This window comes from Chiloscyllium punctatum, chromosome 35 (assembly GCF_047496795.1).
Source record: "Chiloscyllium punctatum isolate Juve2018m chromosome 35, sChiPun1.3, whole genome shotgun sequence".
In the NCBI taxonomy this organism is placed as follows: domain Eukaryota; kingdom Metazoa; phylum Chordata; class Chondrichthyes; order Orectolobiformes; family Hemiscylliidae; genus Chiloscyllium; species Chiloscyllium punctatum.
The window spans coordinates 21,843,221-21,870,488 of NC_092773.1; the positions used below are offsets into that span (position 1 = coordinate 21,843,221).

General features: G+C 45.7%; 1 protein-coding gene across 5 annotated transcripts in view; it reads right to left on the minus strand.

The window, feature by feature from the left end:
• Positions 1-2,416: 2,416 nt before the first annotated feature.
• c35h2orf42 (chromosome 35 C2orf42 homolog) overlaps positions 2,417-27,268 on the minus strand; it is a 31,885-nt gene continuing 7,033 nt past the window's right edge. The window contains exons 2-10 of one of the 5 annotated variants that reach the window (XM_072554274.1): positions 25,873-25,920; positions 24,527-24,861; positions 23,423-24,291; positions 20,597-20,713; positions 19,000-19,101; positions 15,516-15,623; positions 7,537-7,637; positions 5,547-5,709; positions 2,417-4,061 (exon numbers count right to left, since the gene is read on the minus strand). In XM_072554274.1, coding sequence (XP_072410375.1) covers positions 3,853-4,061; positions 5,547-5,709; positions 7,537-7,637; positions 15,516-15,623; positions 19,000-19,101; positions 20,597-20,713; positions 23,423-24,260 — 1,638 coding nt within the window. In that variant the 5' untranslated portion in view covers positions 24,261-24,291; positions 24,527-24,861; positions 25,873-25,920 and the 3' untranslated portion in view covers positions 2,417-3,852. The remainder of the gene's footprint in view (positions 4,062-5,546; positions 5,710-7,536; positions 7,638-15,515; positions 15,624-18,999; positions 19,102-20,596; positions 20,714-23,422; positions 24,292-24,526; positions 24,862-25,872; positions 25,921-27,268) is intronic. The other 4 variants (XM_072554272.1, XM_072554273.1, XM_072554275.1 and 1 more) reach the window with 4 other exon arrangements.

The window sequence follows — 27,268 nt, forward strand, 5'->3', positions numbered from 1 at the left end:
TTGCAGTGAACGCTGGAGGAGGTTCATTGCTCGCCTCCACGCCGGGGGTCAGAATCTTCCATTCGCCTTTCAAACCCCCTGGTCGCTGCCGGAACAGCGAGTCCCGGTGGCTCCCACGGCAGCAAGATCGCCGAGGTATCCAAGAGCCTTCCGGGCCAGCCCTGTCGCGCCAATGCACTCCTTTAGGAAACTCTGTAACGGAGGAACTGCGAGCTCACAGTCAGGTCCCACAAACAGCAATGCTGTTTGCTTTGCAAGGTGGGCCGAGGAGCAGAATTGGGGTGCACTCTGCGAGCCGCTGCATCTTTGACAATACACCCGAAGTGGTCGTCAGCTGAGCGTTTTGTCTCAAAGACGGCCACATCTTCTCGTCCATCACCCCCTCAGTGGTGGACGGGCGCAAGAGCCGAAATGTTGCATTCGGGGCAATGGAGCACGACTTGAAATGTGTTCATAGCAACACACGGTCAAGTTGATCACTGGGATACTTGACTCAAATGAGGGAGCCACTTTTAGCACGGCTGTCTCTGGTGACTGGGAAAGTTCATCAGTTTCATTTTTCGCCTCCCCAGTTCCGTACTCTCACAGTGGGCAGCCGCAACGACATAACAAAACTCAGACAGCAACAACTGCATTTACATAGTGCCTTTAATTTAGGTGCTTCGCTGGAACATTAAGCGTGATTCGCCATCAAGCCACACTCAGAGACATTAAAGACGGTCAAAGAAGCAGGATTTAAAGAACATCTCAAAGGAGGAGAGAGAGAGTCGCACTTGGTGCAAAATCAAACCAAGAAACATCACAGCTTCCTTTGGGCGGCAAACGGAGTGGGCATCCAGGTCTGTGCCCAACTCTGCTTCTCCTCGTGGGCACCACCACACCTTCCTATTTACAGCATTTTTGTAAGTCCTCCCTTCCTCCCCTTGCTATATGTAACATTTTGATTTTGGATGAGTGACTTGCTGAGGACCAGGATGCAGGCAGCAGAGTTTTGAATGACCTCTGGTTTGCAAAGGTCCCGAGGTGGCATGCCAGCCAGGAGAGTACAAGGAGAGTCACGTCCAGACGTAACAAGGTGAAGGTTAACACAGCAGATTGACTGAGGCAGGGACGGAGTTAGTTGGTGCTACAGAAATGATCTTTGAGATAGAAGGAAGATGTGACTGGAAACTTATCTGGAAACCAAACAACTTCTAAGTTCAAAACAGTCTGACCCGGATATAAGGCAGTTGGCAGGGAGAGGGCCGGAACCCACCCCGTGGGAAGGCAGTGGTAATGACACAAGCCTTAACAATCCAGAACCTCGGGCTCATGTTCTGAAGCCATGGATTCGAAAACCCCCCTGGCAGGTGGTGAAATGTAATTCAATTTTTACAAAATTCTGGAATGAAAAGTCTGGTGGAATAGTGGACAGCCACTGTCAATTGTCATTCAAAACCCATCTGGTTCATAAATGCACATCAGCAATCTATCATCCTTACCCAGTCTCACCTGTATGTGACACCAGACAGGCAGGTCAGGATGCGTAATAGATGCTGGCCTCACCAGGCCCGCCCACATCCTATGGGTGCATAAATAAAATTTCACAGCCACAATTGCCTCCTCTGTAAAGTCTCACAGTTTTGTGCTTTTATAGGCAAATAAAGTGCAACTCTTTTATTTGTAATATACCAAATGCAGCAATAACACCACCAATGGTGTCCACCAACATCCTGGAGTTGTTCAGGGAGAGGTGGGCACCGCCAGGAGTGGAGCGCATTATTTCCCCCTCCAACTCTATTTTGATTTAATCCCTGCCCTCCCCTTCACTGTTTGATGACACAGCATTGCCCTTTGCTGTGAAGGGCACGGTTTGTCACTGGCCACGCGGGTGTTTCCTTTTTTCCTGGGACTGGAAACCGAATAAAGATTCATGCACCGTGTGTCTCACAACTGCACACACACAACATGGGTGCTGGGGAAAAAAAAATAAGCACTACCACAGTTAGGCCGTAGTGTAAAAAAAATAACAGCACCGAGCTGACATGACTGGGTGTAATTTGAAGTGAACTTGAATGAATGTAGTGCAAAGATCTCTGAATACTCAACATGCACACAAGTCAGAGCCAGTCACTTGATTAGTGCCCCTGTCCCGTGATTCAATATCGAGCAATGCCCTGTGGCTGCAATGTGCATGATGAACTGCAGAAACCAATCATGGTCACTTTGATGCTTTTTCCCTCTCTCTCTCTCTCTCTGGAGACTCATAATGTCACAGGTCTGGTTCTTGCCGCCAGCATATTGATAGTTGTTCCTCTTTCGTTCACAGAGGTCAGTGACTGGCACTTCTGAAGTGCCAATTTGGGCCGACAGTATTCGATACTCAAATGGTACGGAGGAGGCACATAGACACAATCATTCACCCAAAAGTGAAAACTGATGATACAGACACAGGATTTATTCTAGAGGAATAATAACAGACAGTGCAGGAGAAACTCAGAAGGTCTGGCAGCATCTGTGGAAGGAAAAAACTGGTTAATGTTTCATGTCTGATATCACTGTTCTTGAGTTCTCACTGCTGTTTCTGGACAGCACTGTGGTAAACTGGTTGTTGCATTGCCCTATTATAAAACCAGGACTAACTTCAAAAACATCTCGTTGTCTACATAAGGCTTAAGGAGATCCTGAGAAGTACTCTAAGAATGCAACTTACAGATCCGCTGGTGTGGAGAAGAACTGAGAGGGGAAAATAGTTAACAGAAAAGAACGAGTATTTTTCTCTCCTCAGCTCTGTGTTAGAACGTTAGAGGTTCAAGTCCCATTATAGGACCTCAGCAAAGACTCCAATGCAGTACTGGAGAAATGCTGCACATTCAGACCTGCTGTCTTTAGTTGTGAAACCAAGACTCCAGATGCGTCTGATTGAATGCACTATTCAAAGAGCAGCAGGTGATCTCAGTACCATGTTTCACCTTCAGCAACACCATCACTGAAATAAAAAAAAACATCTCCATTGCTATTGCTGGAACTTTGTTGCTTTGGTCTCCTGCACTTGAAAAAATAATAAGTTGTGAAGCATGTTGGGGCATGATGAGGTGCTATACGATAAGTACAGATTGTTATTCAGATCTGTTGGTCAGGCACACTGTATGGAATCATGAAAAAAGTCAAAAACTCTTCTTGTTTTGAATTCATTTTCAGAGTTTTTTTGTGATCACCATTATGTGTTCTGCAAGGGTAAAAATTTTCATTTTGACTGTTCCCCACAGCTTTTCCATTTTGAATGGGCCCTTATCTGCTGCCAATGATACTTTCCAAGATGCCACCTCAGAAGGTGTCAGGTGATTGCTTGTACTGAGAGAGGCCGACACCAGTGTCTCCAGTGCTGACAGACATACTGCAACACAAACTTGAGCCAATACCCCTGACAACAGAAAGGATTCAACCCAGGTAGAAGCAGCACACCCAGTTCAAACTGACATCTAGTAGGTGAGCTTTGTTTCGTATTTGCATGATATATCAGCAACCTCCTACACTGGAGAGGAAGGAAATCAAAACGGAGCTCACGACAAGGAGATTTAAATTACTACGATGCAGTTTCAACATCTAAAGAAACGGGTGCTTTGGATTGCAAGTTGAAGAGTCAAACATATTAAGTGCCATTAAATACAACCTGGTCCTCCACTGGTCATTCAGAGGCCACCAAGCCTTCAAACTCACACAGTTTCAACTTGAGATCTTCATCAAACTTCAAGCTCTATTCCGAAGTTCCTTTTGCGTCCCCTTAGACCGGTGTTTGGGATTTTCTTTCTCTTACCTGCCTCCCAAAAAAGATAAAACAGGTGACAGCGATGGCCGAGCGACTCCCTGATTTCAGTGGATATTGATGGTGGCGAGGGAAGGGCTCAGCTCGAGGCTTTGTTCTGGAGATGGCTGCTGTTCTCTGTACTCAACGTGTCCGTTCCGGTGATGACCATACTCCAGCTTAATTCTCATTTCCCCGATCCTCAATTTGGGCAGAATATCTGGGATCCATTCAATAATAAATGGAGTGGGTTCCTTCTGCTCAGGCGACATGTTGCCTTGATGCAAAGGAAAATCCTACAGTGAACTTTATGCTTTGACATAAACAAAAACTCTAATTTTACAGCTACTCAACATCCACAAGCAGAAAAATAACCAAAATGGACTGAATTTTGAGATCAGAGGTATGAGGAATTTATGCTGCACATATTTGTCTCAGGGCATTTTAAATAGCTTCAGAGGTGCAACAACACTTATCTTGATCTAACACCATAGTAAAATAAAATGTGCCAGAGCACTTCAATGAAAGAAACATGACACCTGGCCACACAAGGAGACATATGGGTACATGACCTGGTCAAAGAGGTCAGTTTTATGGAATGTCTTCAAGGAGGAGAGTGAGAGAAGGGGAGATGCATATGGAGAGTATGGTGGATTTTAGGGCCCAGCCATCGATGATAGGAGGATCAAAACTGTAAGACCAGAAGACATGAGAGCAGACATATGCCAATCAGCCCAATGAGTCAGTTCCGTCGTTCAGTGGGATCACGGCTGATCCAATAATCCTCAACTCCACTTTCTTGCCTTTTCTCTATTACTTTGGATTCCCTTTAATGATTAAAAATCTACCTCAGCTTTGAATATATTTAATGAACCAGCCTCAGGAAGAGTCACAAGTGGAATGCAGGCATCTCCAGAGGCTTATAGGTCTGGAAGAGATTCGAATAAGGGAGAGGACAGGTCGGATTACTGACTGCAGGAATTACAGAGGCAAAGAGAGACTCAGAGTAGATTAGGAGGTAACAAAAAAGGGTATCCAACAATTTTTAGAAAAACATCAATCGTAAAAAGATAGTCAAAACAAAGAGAGAGTTCCTCAATTATGACCATGAAGACTGACTTGGCAGCAGTAGAGGGCAGGGTGGAAGTAAGAAATGTGTACTACGTATCTTGTCTTCACTAGAGAAGAGGATGATGCCTGTTACAGTGAAGAAGATGTTGCAGCAAAACAAAGGAGAATGTATTGAAATGGTTCACGTTCCTAAAAACAGAGAAGTCCCTGGTCTGGATAGGATATTTCTTAGGTCAACTGAAGGAAAGCAAGTGTGAAACTGCTGAGGCTTTGAATACAATCTTCCAACGCTCCTCAGATATCGAGGTCCGGTCAGAATTTGAATATGCTGCACTCCTGTTTAAAATGGGGAAAGGGATCAACCAGCCTAATTACTGACCGGGAAGGGGCAGGGGAGCTTCTCGTGAAAGTTATCATGTATAAAATTGAATAGCAAATGGAAAAACCTGTGTTTGTTAACACAAGCTGGCCGAGATTAGTTAAAGAGAAACCATGTTTGATAGGCTTTATCTTCTCAAGCAGAGTATACATGAATGTTGCATGCCTGGACTCTCATAACATGCTTTGACAAACTACCACGACAGACTTGTTAGCAAAGTTAAACTTTTAAGGGACTGTGAGTGTGGGTACTATCTTTTGGACACCAGATCCTGAAAAATAATCTCCCAAATAGCAAGATCAAATTATTTACCAACTCTCAGGAAAGTCTTGAGTTCCAGTGGTCGAATGCTTGGCTGTTTCTCCACTCGGCCATAGGCCTCGGCAATGCTCTCTACCTGCACCTTTGGACACTTAAACAGCTCATAGGTGCCATCGCGGTTTTCAACAAAACTCCGAGTGACCTCCAAGGGCATCTGAAAGGGAGAACAAAGGGTGCTGGATTACGTCCTTACAAGGTTCTAAAGGGTTGTTAAACTTCCCGGAAACCGTTTTCTACCGCACTTTGAAGGATGCAGGGGCTGCAAAAACAAAAGAAGTTGCTGAGAACAGTTCCAGGGATGAGGAACTCCAGCTGCTTGGGAAGACTGCAGAAGCTGGGAATTGTTCTCCTTGGAGCAGACGTGTTCACAATCATGATGAGTTCAGGCAGAATAGGTAAGGAAAGACAAAAGGGCTGAGAAGCTGCAGCCACTGACTTAAAGTGATTTGCAAAAGGCAACATGAGGAAATACAATACTTTTTACAAAATCCAAGCCTGTGGGCTAGGATTCAGAGTGGGCTGAATGTAACCATTCATTGATTCAAAAAAAAACTCTCCCATTCATAAAATCAGGCAATAGCCTCAGAATCTCAGCAGTTTTCCACAAAACAGGCCACTTGGCTAAGTTTTCTGCTGAGAGACATTTCATGCACAAAAGCAGAAATTGCTGCCAAATCTGCGACACACTGGCTGAAAGAGTGACAGATGTCGATGCAAAAAGAAGGGTCAGAGATTTGAAACTCTGTTTCCTCTCTCCCCCGTTGCTGTTAGACTTGCTAAGTTTCTCCAGCAATTTCTGTTTTTGTGTGTTTCACATCTCCAGTCTCCACAGTTCTTTGTTTTATTGTTGTCAAATCCCTTCACCCAATTTGAATCTAATGTGAAGTGCCAGATTCAGACAGTTGGATGGTAAATTGAAAATAAAAGGCGTCCACAAGGGGTTACTGGTAAGTTCTCCTCAAATGGCCCCAGAGATGAAGAACTTGCATTATGTGCAGAGACAGGAGAAGCTTCTTTAACGAAGCTACACAAAATTAGGAAGAGTTTTGATAAGACACAGGGAGATCAGTAACATGCCACAATTTTGATATAATTAACAAAAAGACTAGAAGACAAAGGGAGATAATTTTCTTTATGCAGCAAGTTGTTATAATCGGGATCACAGTTGCTGAGAGTGGAGGACATAGTGACTTATAAAGGTGAACATGATACACACTCGACTAAGGATGAGCTGCAGAACTATAGGCAAAGAGCTTTCCTCACAAAGAGTCAGCACAAACATGATGGGCCAAATGGGCTCCCTCTGTGCTGACTGATCCCACATCAGCCATCTTCCCCAAACTTCATGGGAGTCAGAGTTTGCTGAAATGCAGTGGTCAGCGTTTTCTTTTATGGACGGATGGTCAACTTTTTGCTCATCATGAACTGATTTGATTAGATTAGATTAGATTACTTACAGTGTGGAAACAGGCCCTTCGGCCCAACAAGTCCACACTGCCCCGCCGAAGCGTAACCCACCCATACCCCTACATCTACATTTACCCCTTACCTAACACTATGGGCAATTTAGCATGGCCAATTCACCTGGCCTGCACATCTTTGGACTGTGGGAGGAAACCGGAGCACCTGGAGGAAACCCACGCAGACACGGGGAGAACGTGCAAACTCCACACAGTCAGTCACCTGAGGCGGGAATTGAACCCGGGTCTCAGGCGCTGTGAGGCAACAGTGCTAACAGTGCCTTGAAGAAAGTGAGGACTTGCGATGCTGAAGATCAGTGTCCAGAATGTAGCACTGGAACAGCACAACCAGTCAGGCAGCATCCGAGGAGAATCGACGTTTCAGACATAAGCTCTTTGTCAGGAATAAGCATCCCGAAATGTCGATTCTCCTGCTCCTCGGATGTTGCCTGACCTACTCTGCTTTTCCAGCACGAATGTAGTCTTTTTGCAGATGCCTTCACCTTCCCCTTCCCACCTACCTCTGGGGTATCAAATATCTGCTTGACCTGAAGAATGTTTGTGATCTGCCAAGTATATTTGGAGAATGTCCCCAGAGGCACGGCATCCTTCCGAACGAATCCTACAAAACACAACGTGCACACTTTACAAGTCCAAGTGTCAAAAAATGGATGACAAGAGGGTCAAAGGGTTATTTTGTGCCAGATAAGCCCATTTCTCCCTAAGGTGTGAGCAGCAGTTATAAAAGCAGCAACCTGTCACCAACACCTGGGCAGTGAGTGATCTCCGCTTGTCGCCAGGAAGTGGTTAATTCAATGGAGAGGTCAGGAGAAACATCGTTATCCAGAGAGTGGTAAGAGTGTGCAAGCTGTGCCCAAGACCAGTAGCATTGGTGCATTGAAGGGAAAGGAGGTAAGGAAAGTCCAGGATTCGCTGATGATGAAACAGAGTGGACAGAGGAACAATCATCAATGTGAAACATTGCTCCGTCTGCTCTCCCACTGCAGCCGCTGCCTTACCTCCTCAGCTTTCCATTATGTTGCACAATGGGCCACCTCCATATCATCCTTGATAAATTTTTGGATAATTACACCCAACAGCCTCCTCAACTCATCAGTGCCCTCCCAGCCAACTGAGCTCACCAATGTGCTACATATCAGGTAAACGTTGGCACACAGGCAGAACTGCTCACAATCAAGGTTGCTGCTGCTGTCCTCCTGAAGTGCAGGGAAGTTCACGGCCTGCTTGGTCCGGTGGGATTTATAAGAAAACTACTTCCTGGTCTAATTCAAAGGGTCTTGTGTTAACAAGATATAGTTTATTGCATGTGAGCAGCTAAATATAGGTAACATTGCTGTGATAGATGTTGTTACTGAGACTTTGAGCAGAACCAGAAGTTTAGCCTCATTGCAACATGTTAAGCGATTTTGTTGACAAATCCAATTGACATGCTCATAGTAAGCGGTGCACATGCCATTCCACAACATTAAACCTTCCAAATCTATGTAAAGCTTCTTTTTCATTTTGAACACAGTACATCTTGTATCTAAACATTCACTGCTTCTCCCTTGGGGAGCCAATGGTCTCGTGGTATTATTGTTAAACTCTTAATCCAGAAACCCAGCTCATGTGCTGGGGACCTGGGTTTAAATCCCATGGCAGATGTTGGAATTTGAATTCAAATTTTTTAAAATCTGGAACTATGCATTTACCGATGACCATGAATCCATTGCTAAGTGGCAGAAAAAGCCATCTGGCTCACTAATATCCTTCAGGGAAGGATATTTGTCATCCTTACATGGTCTGGCCTCTGTGTAACTCCAGATCCACAGCAACGTGATTGACTCTCACTTGAAATGACCTAGCAAGCCAATAAACCCAAGGGCAGTTAAGAATGGGTAAAAAGTGCTGGTCAGCCAGCAATGCCCACGTCCAAGAGTCATAGAGATGTTCAGCATGGAAACAGACTCTTCGGTCCAACCCGTCCATGCCAACCAGATATCCTATCCTAATCTAGTCCCACCTGCCAGCACCCGGCCCATATCCCTCCAAACCCTTCCTATTCATATACCCATCCAAATGCCTTTCAAATGTTGCAATTGTACCAGCCTCCACCACTTCCTCAGGCAGCTCATTCCATACATGTACCACCCTCTGTGTGAAAAGGTTGCCCCTTAGGTCTCTTTTATATCTTTCCCCTCTCACCTTAAACCTATGCCCCTCTAGTTCTGGACTCCCCGACCCCAGGGAAAAGACCTTGTCTATTTACCCTATCCATTTTGTAAACCTCTATAAAGTCACCCCTCAGCCTCCAACGCTCCAAGGAAAACAGCCCCAGCCTGTTCAGCCTCTCCCTCTCGCACTAATCCTCCAACCCTGGCAACATCCTTGTAAATCTTTTCTGGACACTTTGAAGTTTCACAACATCTTTCCAATAGCAAGACCAGAATTGCACGCAATATTCCAACAATGGCCTAACCAATGTCCTGTACAGCCGCAACATGACCTCCCAACTCCTGTACTCAGTACTCTGACCAATAAAGGAAAGCATACCAAACGCCTTCTTGGCTATCCTATCTATCTGCGACTCCACTTTCAAGGAGCTATGAACCTGCACTCCAAGGTCTCCTTGTTCAGCAACACTCCCTCGGACCTTACCATTAAGTGGATAAGTCCTGCTAAGATTTGCTTTCCCAAAATGCAGCACCTCGCATTTATCTGAATTAAAATCCATCTGCCACCTCCCAGCCCATTGGCCCATCTGGTCCAGATCCTGTTGTAATCTGAGAAAACCCTCTTCGCTGTCCACTACACCTCCAATTTTGGTATCATCTGCAAACTTACTAACTGTACCTCTTATGCTCACATCGAAATCCTTTATATAAATGATGAAACGTAGAGGACCCAACACCGATCCTTGTGGCATTCCACTGGTCACAGGCCTCCAGTCTGAAAAAGAACCCTCCACCACCACCCTCTGTCTTCTACCTTTGAGCCAGTTCTGTATCCAAATGGCTAGTTCTCCCTGTATTCCGTGAGATCTAACCTTGCTGATGTGTCTCTCTTGGGGAACCTTGTCGAATGCCTTACTGGAGTCCATATAGATCACATCTATTGCTCTGCCCTCATCAATCCTCTTTGTTACTCCTTCAAAAAACTCAATCACGTTTGTGAGACACGATTTCCCACGCACAAAGCCATGTTGACTATCCCGAATCAGTCCTTGCCTTTCCAAACACATGTTCATCCTTTCCCTCAGGATTCCCTCCAACAACTTGCCCACCACTGAGGTCAGGCTCACTGGTCTATAGTTCCCTGGTTTGTCTTTACCGCCCTTCTTAAACAGTGGCACCACGTTTGCCAACCTCCAGTCTGCCGGCACCTCACCTGTGACTATTGATGATACAAATATCTCAGTAAGAGGCCCAGTAATCACTTCCCTAGCTTCCCACAGAATTCTAGGATACACCTGATCAGGTCCTGGGGATTTATCCACCTTTATGCGTTTCAAGACATCCAGCACTTCCTCCTCTGTAATATGGACATTTTTCAAGAAGTCACCATCTATTTCCCTACATTCTATATCTTCCTTGTCCTTTTCCACAGTGAATACTGATGCAAAATACTAGTTTAGTATCTCCCCCATTTTCTGTGGCTCCACACAAAGGCCACCTTGTTGATCCTTCAGGGGCCCTATTCTCTCCCTAGTTACCCTTTTGTCCTTAATGTATTTGTAAAAACCCTTTGAATTCTCCTTAATTCTATTTGCCAAAGCTATCTCATGTCCCCTTTTTGCCCTCTTGATTTCCCTCTTAAGTATACCCCTACTGCCTTTATACTCGATTCACTCAATCTATCCTGTCTATACTTGACATATTCTTCCTTCTTTTTCTTAACCAAACCCTCAATTTCTTTAGTCATCCAGCATTCCCTATAGCCTTTCCTTTCACCCTGACAGGAATATACTTTCTCTGGATTCTTGTTATCTCATTTCTGAAGGCTTCCAATTTTCCAGCCGTCCCTTTACCCACAAACATCTGCCCCCAATCAGCTTTAGAAAGTTCTTGCCTAATACCGTCAAAATTGGCCTTTCTCCAATTTAGAACTTCAACTTTTAGATCTGGTCTATCCTTTTCCATCACTATTTTAAAACGAATAGAATTATGGTCGCTGGCCCCAAAGTGCTCCCCCACTGACACCTCAGTCACCTCTGGCCCCAAAGTGCTCCCCCACTGACACCTCAGTCACCTGCCCTGCCTTATTTCCCAAGAGTAGGTCGAGTTTTGCACCTTCTCTCGTAGGTACATCCACATACTGAACCAGAAAATTGTCTTGCACACACTTAACAAATTCCTCTCCATCTCAACCCTAAACACTATGGCAGTCCCAATCTATGTTTGGAAAGTTAGGTCTCGTAAGTAAATTTTTAAATAATTCTTCCCAAGTCTCTGCCTTCTCAATTTCAGTATTGTCTTTGAAACCATTCCGTTCAGTCTTGGAAGCAGCGTTCCCTCGAATTTTCTTCCTGGCTGGTTGGGCCTCCGAGTTCAAAGCACAGCAGTGAGTTCTTGGACTGGAAGTCAATGCCGCGATCAGAGGGAACATTGCTTGGAAGACTGTGTTGATTGTGATTCTCTTCCTGACAGTCTGAGATCTGTTGAATCCTTGCATTATTAAAGTTCCCTCATAGGTGTGTCCCAGTCGACCAGAGGTGGATGGTTAAGCCATAATGGGGCCAGGGTCCTGCAGTCACTTCATACAACCCCTTCAGTGGTTTGAACAGTGTACAATTCCTGCTGGCTTGCAGCTCCTTGGATGAGCACACCACACTGTAAAATGCTGTCAGTGCTCAGATGATGTTTCATGGTCAACCCACTGGAACTCTGACCAACTGGCCAACCTTTAAACCAATCCTGACAAATGTTGAGACATCCCCTGTTCCTGGAATGCTCCTGTTGAATCTGGTTAAGCCAATTGTGACTTGCTGACCATTGCACCACCGCAATTTGACTGTACAATTCCATTTGGCAAATGGACTGATCGTGGTTCTGGAGGATGTTATCGTCTGCACTTTTCCCTGCATGTGTACTGTTTCTCTGACGGAACCGTGAAACAAAGTCAAATTTCCTTGTATTCTTGAAGCCATTCTTGCTCCTTCTTTCTCATCCAGTAGAGAAGGCACGGCTCCTAAGCGTCCAGTTGAAGCACCGGTGCACTGATGGTTGCAAAGAATGCATTAGGGTGTGCTAAAACATCAATAGACTCCAGATGTCCTTGATCCTCTGAACAGCGTTCTCTTGATACGGGTTCCAACACCATCGCTAGCTTCTTGAGGAGCTGCCTGAAGAGTTTTGTCGCTAAGTGGGGCATTAACTGTGTTTGAGTGTATTCCTGGATTGAGTATTCAGCTTCCCCAACCCTTTAATTAATTTACAAATACAAAGGAGCTCCTTAGATTCTGCTGTTTAACCTCTTCCAACTTTCAAATAATGTTGAGACTGAGACATGCCTTCCTACTCAAGCAAGTAGTTTTGATTGTCAGCTAAGTATCGGTTTCCCACTATTCTCCCCTACATTGGAGAGTCGCTTGTAATGTATTTTTCCTCGACCACGTCACTGCTTGGTTGTTGCCTGTAGACAGGACAGGCCTGTAATCACGCTACCTGACAGTACAGTGACACTTGGCCCCAGTATCCAACATGAAATTCCTAAGCTGAGCACTGATGTCAGTGTCCGCTTCCCGAAATCCAAGTTACAGATTATCCACTTCCCCTGGGAACACTTCAGACTTGACTTGCATTGTAGGCAGTTCTCTCTCAGTAACCTCCTGATGTGAGGGGGTTATCTGGTTTCTTGCTTTTCGGAAACCTTCTCTCACTTCTGCACATTTTATGAAAGCGTTGTTTGTTGCAGTTTGGGAATTAAATGGACTCAGCTTTGTACCAAGGTTGATATTCTCCTTTTAGGATTAATCTCCGCTGCTTCACAACTTGTGCTTCACTCACCGTCTCTGCATGGCTTTCTCTACAGTCAGGCCTTCTTTCAACTATAATGAATCCGGCAAAGACTCTGCAGCAATACCTACAACAATGTGAACTCTTGTGAAATCTGACTTGAGTCACACTTCATTACGAATCTGCAGAGAGTGTTAATTAAATTGCATAAGCATTCTACTGGATGCTGAACTCACCTATCAATCTTCCTCTATCAAGCAATGTTGATGATGAAGAGAAAAAGGTGGGGTGCTGTCATTTGTATCCTCACAATCAATAACAAGCGAGGAGCTCCTTCAAGAGCTACAGAAGGCAGAAACTATAAGGAATAAACTTCATTCCAAGTTTGTGATGAAGTGTGCCTTTGACAGAGTTTTGTTCTGTCCTGTTTCTCTTGAGGATGCCTGGTGACAAGATGTCTGCTCCACACAAAGCAGTCAATAGCCATGGGGTTTTTTTAAAAATAAGACAAAGGAATCATGAGTGGATGGAGTCAGGCTTACAAAGACTCAAGGTTTTGGTTTTGCTTTCAGTTGTTGAAGTTGGGATTTTGGAGCTGAAGCTGCTAGATACAGCACTCTCTCTCTCTCTCTTGCCACAAAAAGCTAGAGTTCTCTCACTGCTGCTAGATTCATTCTGTTGGTGTTCCTTCTCCTGCACTGGAGGAGATAACAAATCAGCGAAATCGCTTTTGCTGAATTTGCCTTTGTCAAAGGTGTATTTATGGGAAGCTGCTATATTGATGTGTAGTAGTTAAACAATGTTTTTTGGTATTTCCACAGAGTTAAAGTTATGCCTGTTCTTTATATGTTTGTATTCTAACTGTAGTGTCAGAATAAAATGGGTTTTGCTTCAAGCCTAGTAGTTTAACCAATGGATACTTGTCTTTAAAGAAGATAAAAGTTAGGGTCTCAGCTATCTCCTTGATAGGTTTTAAGGGGAGTAAGTATTGTTGGACATTTGCAGAATGGGTGGTGTTTCTGCAGCTATGACAGAAACCAGACACAACTCATTACATTTGCTGAAGGTGGTGTAAAGCAGAGAGAGAGAGACAGCGAGAGGGAGACAGCGACAGAGAGAGAACATAATGCAAAAGAATAATCAGGATTTTATTTATAATCAGTTCTTTGAAAATTACTTGTGGATTTTTTTTGAAGTGCACCATTGTGGGTAATTGTGGGGTGACATAATGGTAAAGCCAAAGGTCGAGTAATCCCGAGGCTTTGGCTAATTCACTGAGAACATGGGTTCAACTGCACCAAAGAAGGATCTTAAATTCAATCAATTTCTCAATTATGGGATTTGAATCTAGTCTCAGTAATGGCAGCCTTGGAAGGCTTGATTGTTGAGAAAAACATCATCTGATTTACTAAAGTCCTTTGCCATCGTTTCCTGTCTGGCCGACACATGACTCCATTCTAAAAGCAGTGTGTGTTAATGTGATGTCAGTTGTATTGTTATGGTTAAGGATACACAGGGGAGAGGGTATTGATAGAAAGGGACTGCTCAGGCATTAGGCTGATGAGGAGGTAGGTGTCAGGGATCTATAATATTGCATTCTGTGAATAGACCTGCTATTGTCGGGGTTATTAAATTTATTATTATTATGAACCTAGATCGGTGCCCCGTTTCGTACTGCATCCTGTGTCAAGGGGCCATGTAATAACATGGATGCATCTTAACTGCCCTCTGAAATAGCAAGCCACGATTAAAGGGCAATTAGGGATGGTCCACAAATGCTGGTCACCCACATCCCATGAAACAACGAAAAGAAAATGTTCCTCTCATAGTGGTCGTTCAGCATCACCATCAGATGTAGAGCAAAGCTAACTTCCTTTCAACTCCATCAGCGACCATCTTTGAGATCAAATCAGAATGTACCAATTCCCGACATCATGTTTTCTCTGACAACAATTCCCCCATTTTAGACATAAACCCTGTGCAATTTTGCACGGAGAAGAATGACATAGAACCCACATCACATAACAAGGCTGCTTCACCCAACTGGTCCACAAAACTGATAACACTCCAGAAAAGCCTCCTCCATCTCTCTTAGACTCATCCTATCAGCTTCCCCTTGTGCTTCTTTCTCCTCTAAGGCTTATTATTAATTAGGTCGATGCTATTGTTTCTCACTCTCCCTGTGGTATTGAGCTGCAACGTGATATTAAATAGTTCTTCTTGAATTCTCCACCTGCATCATTGGTGACAATTTCATACACACAACCTCTGGTTTTGTTCTACACCAGAAGTGGAAACTGGATCATCACCAGTCTGAATGCAATTTCCCTGGGGACGATGGCAACGGACAAAGGCCATTCATTCCAGCTCACTGAACTGAATCTGAAGTCAGGTTTGCAGCAGTGGCAGTATGAGGGGGTTGTGCAACTTATCATAATGTCACATCAGAGCTGCCATATACTCGTCTGCCACGCACTTGCACCCCGAAACGCTTGTCCCAGGGTTTGCTGCAATGCCGCGCCTGCGCGGGTACTAAGACGGATTACCTGTGGTGGAGTTGGGAAGGCGTTTCTTTTTGCTTCCCATCGAAATCCTCTGCTGCAGGGCATCGAAAAACATCTGAGGAACGTGGAACACCAGTGGTTCAGGCTTCCCTGCAAGAAAAACAATGTGCATTTTACTAGGGCCTGCAATGACTCACAGTTCTGTCACTCTTTTAACAACAGTATACCTTGAGAATGACAAGAGCTGGTCCTAAGGTGGTGAGACTCGGGTTCAAATCCCACTTGCTCCAGAGGTGTGTAATAACATCCTTGAACAGGTTGATCGAAAAGTGGAAGCAGACAAAAAACATTTTGATGCCAAGACACACAAAAGTGGTAGATACTACAATGTGTCTTACAGGAGGAGATAGATGGGGAGGTTCAGGAAAGGAATTGCAATAGCTAAGGGCTCTGCAGATGGTTCCAGTAGTTGGGGAAAACAAAAGGAGTTGCAACTTACTGTCCACAAGGGTCCTGAAAATAGGGACATTGAAGTGTATAAGATGCTGAATGGTCTTGACATTGTGGACATCAGGAGGATATGTGTGCTTGTGTAGAATGGGGCTGGGGCATTGTCTGGAAATTAGGGGATTAGGGATTGTCCTTTCAGGACAGGGTTAAGGAGTAACTCCTTTCTCCCAGAGAGGACTGGACAACTTTGAAACTCTGCCTCAGGAGTTGGGTGGAGGCAGGATCATCAGATATTTTTAAGGCAGAATAAGGTAGATCCTCAGTAGGGTAAGGATTCAAAGGCCGTCAGGCATCGATGGGAATGCAGAATTCAAAACACAAACCAATCAGCCATGAGCTTACTGAATGGTAAAGCAGGCTCAAGGGGCCGAATGGGCCACTTCTGTTTCCAGTTCACGTGTTCTATAAATGATTTCAATAGGGAACTGGATAGTTATTTGAGGAAAATAGGCTATGGGGCAGCGTGGGAAAATGGTTCCGTCCCAGGAAATCTCACAACAGGATTAAATTGGAGAAATGAAAATTTCTTTGAGGAATGTAGGGTTAGAAGAGGTTATGGAGGTAGAAAGAGGGTGATAGCATGGAGGAATTTGAACAAAAGGATGAGAAACCTGAAAGCAAATTGGTCATGTGCCCGAAGCAAACGTCAGTCAGCAAACAGATTGGTGACATACTGTTGTAATTAAACTCACCAACTAGGGTATAATTACTGGATTAATTTTAAACCATTGAGGCATCACATGCAAAGCTGTCAAGACAGAATAGCTGGCAGCAAAGACTGAAGGCTCCAACACTCCTGATTAGCACCAGGTTAGAACAGTGATAATGTGGGACCGGATGTGGCTGGCACTGACAATTTCCAGGGTTAGAATGGAATATCCTGGAATTAAGGAATGATCTCCTCCTCACTACTGTGAGCAAGAGGCAGCATCCGAGGAGCAGGAGAGTCGACGTTTCGAGCATAAGCTCTTCATCAGGAATGCCTGAAACGTCGACTCTCCTGCTCCTCGGATGCTGCCTGACCAGCTGTGCTTTTCCAGCGCCACACTCTCAACTCTGATTTCCAGCATCTGCTGTCCCCACTTTCTCCTGTTACTGTGAGCAACTCCAACAAAAAAACAAACAAATCCCAGGGCCATTAAAACCAAGTGTTTTCTTTCAATCTTTCTCATTTACGAGTTAGAAGGGTGCAGGAGATGGGGAAGAAGAAGCCTAGGTAGCTTGTGATGGATCAGGCCAGACTCCCTCAAAACACTTTAAGAAGGTAGCCCAGCCCCTAACTTTTTATTTTCTTTTAAGCAGGTGTAGAGTGGATATTCCAGGAGTGATGCAGCTGGTCAGATCACTCAGCTTTAAACAATACAGAATTGATTTAAACATTATGAATGAAATACAAAGAAAAGAAAACAGAAATTAGAATAGCAACTCATTTGATAACCCAAGCAACATAATATCGCAACTTAACAAAGCTGTTCCAATCCCTGTAATATCCCATTAACACAGCCCTTGGCAAAAGGTAAATTCAAACACAAGTTCTTACAGGCAGGAGACGTTTCAGAGAGAAACATGTGTTGAAGCATGGATCCTCTTTTCACTGCAGCTGCTTCTCCAGGTCCCCAGCAGTTTTCTGACAGCCTGCTAAAACTCAACCAAACTGAAAAAACCTGAGTCAAAAAGTGTGGCGCTGGAAAAGCACAGCAGGTCAGGCGGCATCCGAGGAGCAGGAGAATCGACGATTCGGGCATAAGCCTGACAAAGAGCTTATGCCCGAAATGTTGACGCTCCTGCCCCTCGGACGCTGCCTGACCTGCTGTGCTTTTCCAACGCCACACTTTTCAACTCTGATCTCCAGTGTCTGCAATCCTCACTTTCTCCTGGAAGAATGCTGAACTGGGAGAACTGGCCACTCCCCCTTTCATTGTACAATGTTTTTAAAAAAAACAACCTAAAGGGCTCGCCCGACTGTTGACGTAGGCAGTTTCTGTCAGCCATTTCGGCACCACTGCCCTTTATGATCCCTCTTGGAAAGATCCAAGGACAACACAACCTTGTTAAAGGGGTAGCATTGTCACAAACTTGTAACCAGGACAAGCCATCAAGAGGTCACACAACAAAGCCTCCTAGAATACTTCCAACCTGACCTGGAACGGTGTAGCCGGCATCATTCAGCTGATGACAGCATTGGAAACACTCCACTCCCACGCTTTATTCTTGTGGTGTGGTACAGTTTGGAAGATGAGTGGCATCAGAGTAACAGTCACGAACATGCAAGTGACAAATCTGATCCTGTGGAGGCTTCCATTTCACAAGGGCAGATGAGCTACGTGGATGCAAGCTATCTTTGTCATGCTGGTGCGCCTACTCCAGGTCAGACTCCCCAAACTATTCACCTTTTCACAAATACTTTTTTTTGCAACACTTGGAATGGGCTCAGTAATTTTAAGAATGAGCTTTCTGCAGGATACAAGTGCAAGGCTTTAAAGCTAAGTCTCTGATTGCAGGAATGGTAAAGGTTACTGCATCATCATGAAAGTCCATCGGTCTCTCTTGCTCAGCGACAGCGGAGGACGGGTTCCTCAATTTATTTCAGGCTGACTTCAACTATTATGGTGGTGAGGTGAGTGCCCAGGTAGGAAACTGGTTAAGGCTTTAATACTGATCATATCGAATTGTGGAGCAGGCTAGAGGGGCCAAATGGCCCACTCCTGCTCTAAATTCTTGTGCGTGTGCTTGTGCAGTAACTGTTTCTGCTGTCTTTTCGCACTGTGGATTGTCGACACTCAACAGCAGTGGGCACGTCACAACCAGATGGTTTTCCTCAACAGGCATCTTAACATGAAAATTACACTGTTGTAAGCCCACTCCAGCTATTAAAAATGTAAAATAGGTGATGAATTATTCGAGTGAAGGTGTCAACACCAACAATTACGATATCAGTCTGCAGAAGATTACTTCCAAATAAATAATTACTGCCTCTTTAGTAAAGCTATCGACTTTGCAAAAACTTATTACTTACCGTCGAACTGGTAATGCATTGTTTGATTGATGCGCTCCGTGACACTCGCGAGCCAATCTTGAAATGTCAGTGTCACCTGGGATTCATCAATGGGTTGACTCACTAAAAGAGAGAATGAATCAGATGGGGAGGGGTGTGAAAGAGTGGGCAAGAAAGGGGACGAGAGCGGGTGAGAAAGGGGGGACAGCGTGTGAGAAAGTGGGGGAGAGCGGGCGAGAAAGGGGGGAGATAGCGGGTGAGAAAGGGGGGAGAGCGCAGGCGAGAAAGGGGGGGGGAGAGCAGGCGAGAAAGGGGGGGGGGAGGAGAGAGAGAGCGGGCGAGAAAGGGGGGGAGAGCAGGCGAGAAAGGGGGGGGGGGGGGAGGAGAGAGAGAGCGGGTGAGAAAGGGGGGAGAGCGCAGGCGAGAAAAGGGGGGGGGGGAGAGCAGGCGAGAAAGGGGGGGGAGGAGAGAGAGAGCGGGCGAGAAAGGGGGGGAGCCCGGGCGAGAAAGGTGGGGGGGGAAGCGGGCGAGAAAGGGGGGGGAGAGCGCGCGACAAGGGGGGGGGGAGAGCGCGCAACAAGGGGGGGGGAGCGCGTGACAAAGGGGGGGAGAGCGCGTGACAAAGGGGGGGGGAGAGCGCGTGACAAAGGGGGGGGAGAGCGCGTGACAAAGGGGGGGGGGGGAGAGCGCGTGACAAAGGGGGGGGGAGAGCGCGTGACAAAGGGGGGGGGGGAGAGCGCGTGACAAAGGTGGGGGGAGAGCGCGGGGAGAGCACGTGACAAAGGGGGGGGAGAGCGCGTGACAAAGGGGGGGAGAGCGTGCGACAAAGGGGGGGGAGAGCGCGTGACAAAGGGGGGGGGAAGAGCGCGTGACAAACGGGGGGGGGAAGCGCGTGACAAATGGGGGGGGAAGCGCGCGACAAACGGGGGGGGAGCGTGTGACAAAGGGGGGGGGAGAGCGCGCGACAAAAGGGGGGGGAAGCGCACGACAAAAGGGGGGGGGAGAGCGCGTGACAAAAGGGGGGGGAGCACGCGACAAAAGGGGGGGGGGGGAGAGCGCGCGACAAAAGGGGGGGCAAGCACGCGACAAAGGGGTGGGGGAGAAGCACGAGAGGGGAAGAGCATGAGAGAAAAAGAGTGCAAGAGAAAGGGGGTCAGAAAGAAAGAGACACACACACACACAAAGCAGTCACTGCAAAGGCACTGGGCCATGAGAGCTATTCTACCAACAAAGACTATAGAGGTTCATTAATTTCTTTAGGTGCCCTTGTTGTGAGGGTAGATTACAGGAGTATGAAGCACTCCCCCAGTCAGTATCCCTAGGGGACTGTCCACAAACCACTACACTGCCAATGAACTGGAAGGCAAATTATGCCTTACCCAAATATTTGGAATTGGAAAATAATGACAAAGGTGAAATGTGGACAGACCTACTTTCCTACCAGTCCTTGCCAGTGTGTGTAGTCCAACTGAGGCACTTGGTCGGGAAGAGTAAACAGAGGCCTCAATCTATTGCTGAAGGTGCAGTTCGATGGCACTCTCAACTTGCACAGCCCTCAGCTTGAAGGCTGGTAAGTTCCCACTAACAAGTAAAATTCTTGCCCTGGGCAAGAGCTTACCAGCTATGTCTTCTTTTTTCTTCTTCTTTGCTTTCGAAACTGCACTTGATGCAGCTTGGGAGGTGTGCTCCTGGGGGTAAAGTGCCAGCAACTGTGTCTCAGAACTTGCCTGAAGCCCTAGTTTGAGAGGATTTAATCCGACACAAACAGATTAGAATGAGCAAATTAAACATCAGTAAATCAAAGAATAAACACAGGAGAAACTTCCTCCCTCGGGAGTAGGTAAGCTATGGAATTTGCTACTACATAGAGCAGTTGATGTGAAAACAACAGACACATTTAAGGAAACATTAGCGTTGTATATGAGGGAGTAAGCAGAAGGGGGTGTTTATGCGATGAGATGAAGGCACAGACCCGTTGAGTTTCTTTCTATGCTGCTTGTTGTAAGTTCAACATAAATCCCTTGCAACATCAGTCTCAACAATACTGATTGACCCCAGCTTCTCAACACATCTCTCAATTCTTGCTCTCGAGAAGTGCAGTCAGTTATCTTGTTAAATCATTTGTCTCCTCCTTCAAAGACCTCCCCGGTAACTTAGTCAACAATGAATCATATTTTAAGGATCTAACCACCTCCCATGACATTCAGAGGCATTATTATCACTGAATTCCCCACCATAACATCCTTGGCTTTGGGAGTGCGGTCATGTACATAAGCAGCTTACAGGCTGTGTATTGTGGCGAAGAACTGACTCCCCAAAGCCTTTGCACAAATCGATAAGGCACAAATCAAGAGTGTGATTGAACACTATCCATTTTGTTGGATGGGTGTGGCTCCAACAACACTCAAGAACCTCAACACCATCCAGAAGAAAGCAGCCCGCTTGATCAACACCAGGGCCACCACTCCATCTGTCTGAGGCCCTCCGTACCAATCGACAGGGTGCACTGCAGTAATAGACTGCTTCCTAACTCTCTGACACTGAGATCGACAAGGGCAGCAGATACACAGGAGCACCATCCAAAGCCACACGCCATCCCGACTTGGCACTATTCTGCCATTCTGTCAGTGTCACCAGGTCAAAACCCTGGTACACCCGAACTGCATGGTGGATGACCCCACACCCTGACTGTGGTGGCTCAAGTCGGGTGCATACCACCACCTTCCTAAAGGGCAATTAGTGTTGGCCAACAAATGCTGGCCCAAACAACACCTATATCGCACAAATGATTTGGAAAATGACACCACCTGTCTTGGTTCTAACTTCTTTTTAACTTCTATCTCTGATGGCTGGCTACATGTTACAATATAATAACATAAACTAACTGGGTGATTTCCTTAGTGTTCCACCAGAAATGATTGTTTGGCAAAGTAACAGGCAGGAGTCCGTCAAATTAATAGGCTATGTAGCATTAACAATCGAGCTACAGCCTTCCATCAAGACCAAATTTCTGATGCAGCAAGAGAAAGGGAGACGAAATCATTTCTGCTTCTCTGCTCCTAATTGTTATCCACTGACAGCCTGTAGAGAGTCCATGTGCGCTATGGAGCCCTCTCGAAAGTCGATCTTCCAGCTCCCACTGAAAGTGAGATACCAGATGCTACCTGCTGCCTCTGCCCTTTCAGAGATTGCTGCCTTCAGGACAGAAGGCAAAGGGTGAAAGGTCGCAGGAAGCAAAACCACTAACCAATACATGGAAATATCTTTTACAAACCAGAAAGGCAACTTATCGGAGGACCAAATGTCCTCACCTGGGGAACAATGTTCAAGTACTTTGAAAGAGCACTTGAATGCCAGTACATTAATCTATGCAAAGTTATAACTCAGACATTGATGTGTAAATCGCAGAATTGCTGCTTGTAGTGTTGTTGTCATAATCATAGAGATGACAAGCATGGAAACAGACCCTTTGGTCCAACCCGTCCATGCCGACCCAGATATCCCAACCCAATCTAGTCCCACTTGCCACCACCCGGCCCATATCCCTCCAAACTCTTCCTATTCATATACCCAAGATGCCTTTTGAATGTTGCAATTGTACCAGCCACCACCACTTCCTCTGACAGCTGATTCCAGACACGTACCACCCTCTGTGTGAAAAAGTTGCCCCGTCGGTCCCTATTATGTCTTTCCCCTCTCACCCTAAACCTATGCCCCTCTAGTTCTGGACTGCCCGACTCCAGGGAGAAGACTTTGTCTATTTATCCTATCCATGCCCATGATTTTGTAAACCTCTACAGTCTTTGAATGGAGTCACAAGTGTCATTAGCTCTCTGGATAGAAATTTTGAGCTGTTTCAGGAACCTGGATACTCATGTTTCTTTGTATTATATTTTGTAATTTTGAAACAGTGATTTTGTTGATGGCTGTCCTCTAACATTTACAGTGATAGCCGAGCTCAGTTCTGCTGATCTACACCCTCACATAAGTGGGTTCAAAATCAAAATTCGCATTCACATGGCACTGTTTGCATCTTCAGCGCATCTCGAAGCACTTTCTTGAGGCAGGACGGCATTAATGTGGAAAACAGAATAGCCAGTTTGGGCACAGAGAGATCCCACAAACAAGAGTGTGATAATGATAAGGCAATCTGTTTCTGCGTTGGTTGAGAGATCAAAGTTGGCTTGGACACCGGGGAGAACTCCCCCATTCTTTTCTAAATAGCGTTGAGGGTCTCCTGTATCCATCCAAACTCTCTAGTGTTCATAAGCAACAGCAAACACACCTCCTGTTTAGCTAAAGTATATTCAGATTTGTTGAGTAAATCTAGGAAGGAGATTTCACCTCTATCAGATAATGTTCTGGACAGGAAAGCAGTGCACCTTCCAGACTTTGCAACATCATGTGGCAGTTCAGGAGATAACGCAGTCAAACTTGTACTCACCGGAACTCTGGCACCTACTGACAGAATCGAAGTTGATGAAGTAGGAAAATTCTTTCCCCAGCTTCTCATCGCTGACAAAGGCACAGACACATGCATAGAAGTGAATGCATCGTTTCGGTGGCTCCTCTTTGTTGGTGCTCGATTTGCTGGCTTTGAAAGCCTGGCAGGAGCAGTAGAACTTGCGCTCTGTCACGCCTTTCATCCGAGCCTTCTCATGGAATGAAACGTGCAGGAAACCCAAAGTGTGCTTGGGGCTGGCTTTGCACTTCACCACCATGATGCTCCTGGTGATCCTCTGCACCAGGGGTCCGCTCGATTCAGTCGCCAGGCTCCAGATGGCCTGCTTGGTCTCAGCAGCCACCTGGAGAGAGTTCAGCACAGAGCTCTTCAGAGTGTGCGGAGTGGCTTCCACATGGCACTCCATGGCGAGCTTAATATGCTGGCACTGATTCTCAGAGACCTCCTGCGAGGAGGCTTTGAAGCAGGTGGGTACTAGGCAGCGGCCGGTCACGTGCGTAATAATGGTCCCGTCGACCGTCTGAATTGCTTCCGTCGTGCCAAGTTCCACAAAGCCCCGGTAATCAGGTCCTCGGTCCCGAAGCCTCACTGAGTAAACCTGCGAAGCAGATCCGGTGACTATGCGAACGGCATCAATGCTGGGTTGCTGCTTCCGCACACCATCTCTGAAGACAGCACCGCAGCTTTTGTTCTTGCAGCTCAGTCCGCGGGTGCCATTGATGGTGCCACACTTGGGGCACTTCTTGATGCCCCGAAGAGTAGGTTTGCCCAAGTCGGCCAGGAAAGCCAAGGTTTTCATCCTCTCTGGCTGCTGCTCCATCTCTCATGTGAGTGGCCTTGTTTATACCCTACTGGAGAGAAAAGCAGTTCAGCTCGTCAAATAAGCAAGGCAAGGTTTGAGAAGATAATTATGTTGCAGTACTCACGAGTCTTCCTTAAAGTTTCAAAATATATTTTATTCTTAAAAAAATACCTTTATATATGTACACAGTCACAAACACAGTTTGGTTCTGTACAGTGGCATATCAAGGAAACAAACAAACATTGGAGTTTGATTCGATCCAACAAACCAAAGACATCTCTTACTTGAACCAGACTGTATTTCCATGCATTTTAGGCACTATGGGTGTCTGGTAACTGAATGGACCCCCATTTAACTTCAGCAGGAAGACTTCAGACAGTGGTCTTTCCACACTGCGCCTTGGCAGTAGCTGCCCGAAGCTTTACTGCGTCCCTCAGCACGTTATCCTGGACCTTGGAATGTGTCAGTCAGGGAGGTCAACAAATTCCGGACAGAGCAAAGAGCATCTTTCTCTCAGTTGATGGTCCTCCAGGCGCAGTCAGGCTTTGTCTCGGTGTGTCACCCGGGGAACAGACTATACAGCACAGTGTCCCACGTCACATAGTTGCTCAGGATGAACCTAGACAAAAACCACCACATCTCTCTTCAGACTGTCTTTGCAAAGGCACATCCCAGAAGGAGTTGTATGACAGTCTCAACCACCCTCTACCCACTGCAAGAAATAGCTTGCCTGCAACAATTAGCACTGTCGGTATGATGAAGAAGTAGAGACCAGGTTTCAAGAGGTCTGTTTTAGATGTGGCTGTTAGGTTTAGGGTTAGTGGTCACTCTAATCAACTCCGGTCCCAGTTTGTTAAAACAGTGGAAAACACGTGAAAAAACTGTTCAAAAATGTTCATGTTCATATGCAAAAACAGGCAACGCAACTGGCAGTCACTCCTTCAAAAAAAAACGCTTCCCATCTTGTCTCAAAGAATGCTCATCACTTCTCCAACTTTTCAACGCTTCAAAATTCTTGAGAAGGTCACTTATCAATTAAAAAGTGGAGTTCCGTATTCAGTTTCTGGATTGCAAGAAAACTGAATAACAGCAAACAGGAAAATCTTTAAGCCATTATGCGTTTAAAAAAAATTTGGCTTGTTTTTCCAAAACTGCAATGTTTAAATGCCATTGTAGTTAGTGCTAGTTTAAAGTGACTGCTGCACAAGTTATCAGGAACTTTTACACAAGATAGTGGAAGCCTTTCAAGTGTCCTGGAGTTTGATGAGGAACAGAAAAGAACCAAGTAGAAATGTACTTTTCCCAAAAACTGGAGAGAGGTCACATTTAGAAGACATCAATGGATACAAGACATATAATGTCTATTTTCCAATCACTATTAACTAATTTCATCCTAACTCTGTCAGACACAGACATCGCTCAGTTCCTGTAAAATTTGGACTAATTCCATTGTCTAGAGAAAATACTGAATAAAATGTGACCTCTGCAGAGAAACAAAAACCAAGTATGGGCATTTTCAAATTTTAATTTCGAAAGGTAAATGTTGAAAACACCAAATTATCATAGTTGTCTCCATTGCAATAGTTATCGATCATTTAATCTTTGCAACAGAAGTTTTCAAACTATTCACCTTCTTTACTTTCTTCGTGCTTGCTTTGTCCATACTTTGGCTAGAGTTCTACAAGAAATACATATCACACATTATAGACTCATAAGATCACACACATCACATTGACTATAATGCTAATGAAACTTTAATTTCCATATGGTTTATTTTACATTCTTTCAACTTCAACACTGACTTAAATTTCTTCTTCTTAAAAAAAAAGTTTTGTGAAACTTGAAAGGGTTCAGAAAAGATACACAAGGCAACTGAGGGATACCGTAGAGATTTATTGTATCATGAAGGGCATGGATAGGATAAATAGACAAGGTCTTTTCCCTTGGGTGAGGGAGTCCAGAACTGGAGGGTATAGGTTTAGGGTGAGAGGGGAAAAATTTAATGGAGACCTAAGAAGCAACTTTTTCAGAGGGTGGTGCGTTTAGGGAATGAGGTAAAAACAATGACTGCAGATGCTGGAAACCAGATTCTGGATTAGTGGTGCTGGAAGAGCACAGCAGTTCAGGCAGCATCCAAGTAGCTTCGAAATCGACGTTTCGGGCAAAAGCCCTTCATCAGGAATAAAGGCAGTGAGCCTGAAGCGTGGAGAGATAAACTAGAGGGGGTGGGGAGAAAGTAGCATAGAGTACAATGGGTGAGTGGGGGAGGGGATGAAGGTGATAGCTCAAGGAGGAGAGGGTGGAGTGGATAGGTGGAAAAGAAGATAGGCAGGTAGGACAAGTCCGGACAAGTCATGGGGACAGTTACTGAGCTGGAAGTTTAGAACTAGGGTGAGGTGGGGGAAGGGGAAATGAGGAAACTGTTGAAGTCCACATTGATGCCCTGGGGTTGAAGTGTTCTGAGGCAGAAGATGAGGCGTTCTTCCTCCAGGCGAGGGAGCGGCAGTGGTGAGGGAGCAGCAGTGAAGGAGGCCCAGGACCTCCATGTCCTCGGCAGAGTGGGAGGGTGGGTCGAAATATTGGGCCACGGGGCGGTGTGGTTGATTGGTGCGGGTGTCCCGGAGATGTTCCCTAAAGCGCTCTGCTAGGAGGCGCCCAGTCTCCCCAATGTAGAGGAGACCGCATCGGGAGCAACGGATACAATAAATGAAATTAGTGGATGTGCAAGTAAAACTTTGATGGAGGTGGAAGGCTCCTTTAGGGCCTTGGATAGAGGTGAGGGAGGAGGTGTGGGCGCAGGTTTTACAGTTCCTGCGGTGGCAGGGGAAAGTGCCAGGATTAGAGGGTGGGCTGTTTGGGGGTGTGGACCTGAATGAGCTGCCGGAAGAAGTGGTGTAAGCTGGTACAATTACAGCATTTAATAGGCATCTGGATGGGTATATGAATAGAAATGGTTGAGGGATATGAGACAAGTGCTGGCAAAAAGGACTAGATTAGGTTGGGATAGCTGGTTGGCATGGACGAGT